This window comes from Aplysia californica, unplaced genomic scaffold (assembly GCF_000002075.1).
Source record: "Aplysia californica isolate F4 #8 unplaced genomic scaffold, AplCal3.0 scaffold00013, whole genome shotgun sequence".
Lineage (NCBI taxonomy): Eukaryota > Metazoa > Mollusca > Gastropoda > Aplysiida > Aplysiidae > Aplysia > Aplysia californica.
Genome location: NW_004797283.1, coordinates 2,167,159 through 2,174,709, shown reverse-complemented (window position 1 = coordinate 2,174,709; position 7,551 = coordinate 2,167,159). Strand labels below are relative to the sequence as shown.

The 7,551-nt window shown below is 39.5% G+C and overlaps 1 protein-coding gene across 1 annotated transcript in view; it reads left to right on the top strand.

The window, feature by feature from the left end:
* LOC118477951 (PDF receptor-like) overlaps positions 1 to 7,551 on the top strand; it is a 196,863-nt gene that overhangs the window by 143,337 nt on the left and 45,975 nt on the right. Inside the window, exon 7 of the mRNA XM_035970720.1 lies at positions 4,262 to 4,418. Coding sequence (XP_035826613.1) covers positions 4,262 to 4,418 — 157 coding nt within the window. The remainder of the gene's footprint in view (positions 1 to 4,261; positions 4,419 to 7,551) is intronic.

Genomic DNA, 7,551 nt, shown 5'->3' with positions numbered 1-7,551 from the left:
CTCTCTCTCTCTCACACACACACACACACACACACATACTATCCCTTCTTGCTCTCTGTCTGTCTGTCTGCTTGTCTACTTGTCTGTTTCTGTCTCTGTCTCTGTCTCTGTCTGTCTCTGTCTCTGTCTCTGTCTCTTTCTCTGTCTCTGTCTCTGTCTCTCTCTCTCTGTCTCTCTCTCTCTTCCCCATCTCTCTCTGATCTCCTTTTACCTTGACCACTCTTGATTGCCAATTCCACTCTCTTTCTCTACCTCTTATCTTTTCCCCCTCCACCACCACGCCCCCCCTCTCTCTCTCTCTCTCTCTCTCTCTCTCTCTCTCTCTCTCTCTCTCTCTCTCTCTCTCTCTCTCTCTCTCTCTCTCTCTGTCACTCTTTCTTTCTCTTACTCTTTTCCCGATCGATTCGTTCTGTCCCACAGCATTAGCTTAATGTCTAGTCAAGGCATTTACTAAAATAACCCGCACTATGACAATGACTATGACAGAGACAACTTATAGACTGGGTTATTTTGGAAGAGTGTGTAGAAAAGTCGATTACATTTTCTTTCCGACAATGTTAAAGAAAATACTGCCCAGATGCTCAGACGCAAAGTGTCAACAGTTCCGGTCCAGGATGACAGGCTATTCTACGATTAATAATGTTAATTAATTAATGATAATAAAAATTATGTTGAACGAAAGCATAGTATTCTTACGCAAAGTTCATCCATTTTGTGCTCCCTTCACCGTCCCCCCTCACACACTCGGTATCTGTCTTTGTCTCTGTCTGTCTGTCTGTCTGTCTGTCTTTCTGTCTGTCTATCTGTCTGTCTGTCTCTTTCTCTCTCTCATTCTCACACTTCTCTCTCTCTGTCTCCCTCTCTCCCTCCCTCCCTCTCACTCTCACTCTTCTCTCTCTGTCTTTTTCGCGGTGTCTGTTTGTCTGTCTGTCTGTCTGTGTGCCTGCCTGCCTGCCTGCCTGTCTGCCTGTCTGTCTGTCTGTCTGTCTGTCTGTCTGTCTGTCTCTGATCTCCGTTTACTTAGACCTCTCCAGATTGTAGTTTCCCCTCTATTTCTCTACCTGTTCTCTCTTCCCCCTCCACTCCCACCCGTCCCACCCCCCCTCTCTCTCTCTCTCTCTCTCTCTCTCTCTCTCTCTCTCCCTCCCTCCGCTTTCTTCTGATTGCTAGTCTCAGCCTTGTTTGAAGAACTATCATGTAATAGTCAGCACTGACTGTTGTGCCATCGGGAACTGCCAGTTCAAAATCACACCTTTGTGCTCGAAAACATAATGCACATCACTTCCTAAACACCTTGCTTACGTCATGCTTTCTTGGTTCGTCGTGATCCTTCGTTTCTCCCTTTTGCTGGCTATCTGTCCATTTCTGGTTCCTTACTGTATCCTTTTATTCCATGCGACTTTCATTTCTTCCCCAAAATCAAAGAAGGACTAATGGGGCAGCAATTTGAAGACAAGAAAGAATAATTATTAAGGACTCTGAGCACATGGTCACTGTTTTTGACCGCTGACTACATCGGATGAAAAGGGACATTAAGATCAATGGTTGTTATGTTGATTGTGCTGTAGGTATGTAGACAATTTCGCACCTGTAAAATAATGATAGTTCGATTTTACATAACAAGGAAACATAGGACTGTGGCAGATCTAGTACATATATGTATCTATTAATTCGTTTAAGTTCATTCAGCATACTCGCTTTCCATCGCCTGATTTGCTAGCCTTGAGTTCGAGAATCACAGCAGCCAGTTTTCTGAGATTGAGGAGTACGTGGATTCTTGCCATCTCTACGAGATAACCTTTTAGAATTAATTATTATAGAGCTTTATGTTAATTTACATTACCCAATTTTTATTACTTTTCCGAACTCTACATTATTATTTTTCTGTCAGACAATAGATTCGACGAAGAGGTAAGTTTCTGTGTTAATTATGTCGATTTTGTTAAATACTAATAGTATCTGTTCTTAACTTAACGGTTTTTTTCTGCTGATATGAATATTGTTCAGTAAAAGCAAACTACCTGGAGACTGAATTTATTTTTCAGAAATTTTTTTATACAAAAAGGAAACACAAAAAGCACTAGGTATTACATTGATGGAGATGACATTTCCACATTCATTGTAAAACAGTAATTCGATGTGATCGACGTTGATTTCAGAAAAGAAGACAAGAAAGGGTAACAGTGCTGTTTAAAAGCTTTAATGATTAAAATGTACAAGTTTTTGAAAGTCCCCCTATTTTTTCTTTTAGTTCATCAACAAAAAGGGAACTCCAGGGCTTCCGGTTTTCTTTCTAGCCCAGAGAAAGTGAATAAATCAATGATAGTTCTTGCACAATTTTGCTATTTTTGGCTTTGCTTTATTTTGCTTGACCGATCTTGTTTGTCCCTAGTCCTGGGGACATGAACAGCCAAGAGTCATTTGCACCAGAGTGTGGTCGTTTTCCAGTCGATTTGTTGATTCACAACGTAATGGGGTGTGCAGGTGGGTCGTTCAAAGGAGAGGGATGGAATTCCTAGACCATGACATCACCGAATATTTATTTCACATCGAAATTCAATTAAAACTACCTTGTGCTTAATGAACTCTGATATTGGCCAACACCAGGACACAAATTTCGATTTTAGAACAGCATGTGCACACTCTATAAACAAGGACACATTGGACTTGTCGTTGGGAGAGGGAAAAGCAACTTTCACAATCGGATGACGCAGCCGGCGGGTGGGCGAAGGGCCAGAAAGGTTGGGACAACTGGAAACATTTTAAGAGTCATAAATTTGTTGCGGAGGCGGGCGTAGGGATGTGGCATCAGAATAGGGCGGGGAATTATGTGAGCTTAGCGATGTCAGGACAATTATGTTCACGGATTTTGGTCTCAGTCTAAAACTAGGTACTGCTCGGTAGGTGGTTGCGGGGAGTCACGTGTTTGATCACGTGCACCCGTCTGTGTTGAATTTCCATGCACAGATTGGAAAATGGATTTTAAAACATGAGTATTGGTTGAAATACTGGAGAAAATAGCGCTCTTAATTTTGTAGAACATTTTTTCTTCTTCGAAGAGTAAAAACATATTCAACGGATCTCTATCAATGACAAAAACAGTGTATCCATGACATATGCTTACAATAAAAAAGAACCTTGATAACGAAGTTGTATCAAAGTCTGTTTTGAACGAGCTCAAATAGTTTATTTTCAAATGAAAGATCGTATCTGGACCACTCAGGTCGATCCGTAGTTTGGCATACTGTTGCTCCGAGTGAGTGGTGCGATGATTATAATCTGTGGCCTCACCTGAATAAACAAAAGGGCATTTACTAATATGAATGGACTTATAACGTTCAAAGTTGAATACTATTTAGAACATATTTATTTTAAGATATATGAAAAATAAAAGATACTAAGTTCGAAGCATTAATTCCATCATGACCTTAGTAGTACACAACGCAAAGCAAGAAAAGAACTGCCGACTTCGAGCAACCACATAATAATTCGAAATATTGGAATACTTTGCCTTAATGTCACCTAGTCGGCGGTAAATGTCACAAAAGAAGAGAAAATGTCTTACCCTTGAAGGTCATTGGCACCACAAACTAATGAAGACCTCTACCGTCTGTGTCACAATACCCTCATTCTGTCAAAATATTTAAACTGAAAACAATGAATCTAAAAAAGAAAAGTATAATCAGTAGTAATGTTGTTAGATGTGGAACATAGTGAAATCACATTTGGTGATAGTACTGCTGTAGCCAAAGCATAAAATTCTAAAGGTGGTCTCTCTCTCTCTCTCTCTTTCTCTCTCTCTTTCTCTCTCTCTCTCTCTCTCTCTCTCTCTCTTTCTCTCTCTCTCTTTTTTTTAATCCCTTCTTTTTATCGATCTATCTATCGCTCTTTTTCTCTTTTTCTCTCTGCCCCTATTTCTCACTCCCTCTCCCTTCTCCTCCCTTCTCTCTCTCTTGTTCTCCTTCTCTCTTCCTCATTCTCTCTCCACTCCCTCCCCCTTTTTCTCGCTCAGTCCTCTCTCTCTCTCTCTCTCTCTCTCTCTCTCTCTCTCTCTCTCTCTCTCTCTCCCTCTCTCTCTCTCTCTCTCTTATATGTGTCTATCTCCTTTGGCGGACATTATTATTTTAATCCCTTCAAAGTTTTGATATAGATGTAACTATCATTAGGCCTGAAAGGCAAGAAAAAGCAATCAGCTTCTCCGAATAAACGAAACAAAAGGTCTTGTACAATGTCATGTAAAGGAACATTTGTTTCTCCACAGGACTGGTTGTGCAAAACTATGATCACCCTCCAGAAATACGCCCAGATGTCCAATTTCGCGTGGATGCTGGTAGAAGGAATCTACCTTCACAACCGGTTGGCAGTCTCTGTCTTCACGTCTTCTGCGCCATTCAAGCTGTTTTACTTCATTGGCTGGGGTGAGTTGAGCGTTATAGAATCTTTGAAATGTGTCACGATGTGGTAGAATCAGACGCTCATTATTTTTTTGGCATATCGATTAATTTGGTATCAGTTTAATGACTGTTCATTTATCTTGCTTTTAATGAAAAAATAAACTTTTATCCTATAAAGATATTTGGACATTTGCAATTAATGGAGGTGGAATCACCTTGTGTCATAGCTATAGTTATAGAGAAAATGACCGCCAAACTTTTATAGCTTCCAAAGCTTGAGGGTCCTTGGAAACAAACAATTTCACAAGTTAATGCCTTTGATCAATGTTTTCCAGTAAAGTCTACAAAGACCTGTGTTTTATATGGCCATAAAACTATTTGTCTGATTTCATTATTGAAGTTTTGAAGAGCGCCTGATTTCACCACGATACCTCACAAATACCCCGCCAGTTCGTCCTTTATTGTGCTCTTCAATGCGTTTGTAGTCTCCAGTGCCTCCGGCGAATAATTGCTTTTATGTTATAATTCCTTTTTCCTAGGCAGTCTCATTAAAAAGTATTAACAATTAACAAAATTGTTTCTCCCTTATTTTGGTACCTGTGCCCTTTATAGTGATATGTGTTCTCTCTGACACATTGTATCAAATAAAACTTGTATTAATACGTTTTCAAAACACGTTCGTCGTTTTAATCTCTCTTATTTTGAGCGTTCTAAAAAGAAGAATTCCATTAGTCGTTGAAAGAATCCATCAATTATGCATGGGACTTTGAAGGCATGTGCCCTTGGCACCGATGTCTTTTGAACGATTTCTTAAGAACGGCATTATTGATTGCACTTTGAAGTCTTTGAGAATTTCTCTTTTCATGAGATTTGTAGGGAACACCATGACCTCACATATACAAGGTATGTGACCCCCTGTAATAGGTTACATTTCTCAAGCTCTCTGAAAGGGGAATTTCAAAACACGGACTGTTCAAAGAAATGTCAGTGTGTCCTTATAAATGCAGTCTTTTACGGACTGAACAAAAAAAAAGTCATGCTTGTATACCCTTCCCCCCAATCCAGCTTATGTAATAAGGTCTTTCTAAGGCAGGTTACTCGTTGTGTTGTATTGTTGTACTTATTTTGTTTAACGGGACCCTCCTGTCAACTGTTTACATGAACGAGAACTGAACAAATGGGGTAAATGCAGAAAAAAGACTTGACTCCATGCCAGAGAGGTTGTAGCGTTTGAGTACTATCACCGATGAGCTGCACGTAGCCCTCACTCCGTTGTTGAAGCAGCTATTGGAGGGCACATCATTTCCTTTCAAATCAATACTTTTTGTGCTAAACAGACATCCTCACTCTACTTAATGGTGACTCTACTTAATGGTGACTCTACTTAATGGTGACTCTACTTAATGGTGACTCTACTTAATGCTGTTAACCTGGTTTCAAAGTACTTCCACTAACTCCTGAGACAAAATCAGGAGAAGAAAATTTGCCGGTAGCGTCTGACTTTTGGTGAAACAATGAACAGACGAATGGAAGTAGACTTTAAAATCTATACAAATGCAGCATTGTTATTGCAGTCACGAATCTGCTATTTCTGAGGTTTCATTCGTGATGAATAGGCTTTTTGATATAATTGTGTCCTGAAACTGTTGAATCATGTTTCGTGCCTAGACGAGCCGATAGCTCAGTTGATAATAAGCTGGTCTATAATACAGATAACTTTTATCAAAATCCTCAAGTGGAGCCTCTTGAATTTGCGTTATCCGAGGGATTGTCTAGATTCTAGATTTACTTGGTGGGTTCGTATTAGAGATATATGTTAAATTCAGATGTTTTAATTTCAAATAACGATATCATTATAAAATAAACTTGAAAATGTATTCACCCAATCACCGAGTGCCACCCACTCGGGCAGCATACCAATTTAAAGCTTAATAAATTCTGCATTATCTAGCACATTAATATTTCATCTATGATGAGACTCGTCCGAGATATGGTCACTCAAAATTAACATTAAAATGGGACTTGGCGAAATTGTTTGAATTCAAATAAACTTAAAATGTGTTCGCGCGCGTATACTGATGTGCATCAACACGAGTGGAATCGACAAGTACTTCGTTTCAGCTGAGTAGAGAGTTTTGTTAATGCAAAAAAAAACCCAATCTCAACTTTATAGCGATAGTTTTAAACAGCCTGGAAAAAGAGCAGTCACAAAACCACAAAAGTTTTAGACTGACCATTAAGTGGGTTCATTAGTAGATTGTTTAGGAGCCATTGGTTTTAGGGTAGAGTATATGCCCTTTGGGCATTAACAGTGTTCAGTTTTGGACGTAATTGTCTCTCATTTCATCCCAAATCGCTCAGAGTTTCTAGGGGCACCACATATCTGTGGGATTCATATCGGGGCTATTTACTGGTGGCCGCTCCACTGTTGGTGTGATGGTTTCACAAGAATTGTCTTGCGGCGTTGGCCCTTCGAAAACGTACTTTGTCGTGCATAAAGATACCTACTTGATTGAGACCGTGACGAAAATAAAGATAAGACGTTCCAGCACTCGCGTGATATGTAGTCTTCTAATCGAAGCCATTCGTTGATTCTCATGAATGGAGTTTTTTTCATTCCAGCTTCATGGCTTCTGTTCCTCACTGACAAATAATCACGTCCAAAATGTAACCAACACAGTCCACGAGCATAAAGCTTTCGTGCTCTACATTAATCCAATGGCTCCTGAACTAAATACAAGTTAACACACTAATGTGGAGTCCTGGTTCAACGTGGTTTGTGAATGCTCCATTTTCTAAAATGTTTGGAAATATCGTTATAAAATTATATTATTCATTACAGAAACAAAAATATTCTCCATTCAGTTGATCTTTCACACTTGCCAAACCTTCCAATGTTGATGCGTGAGGAAACTTTCAAGCCTCTTTGATTTCACACAACTTTGCCAAGTCTGATCTTTTTAAAATCGAATTTGAGTGACTAAATCTCAGGCGACTTTAAATGATATATTGAAGTGTCAGATGATGTAGAATGCATTTAGCTTTAAATTGGTCTGTTGCAAGAGTTGAGAGTTCAAGGTTTCAGCACAAAAATTGGGTGAATACACTTTTAAGTTTCTTTTGAACGCCTCTCTCTCTCTCTCTCTCTCTCTCTCTC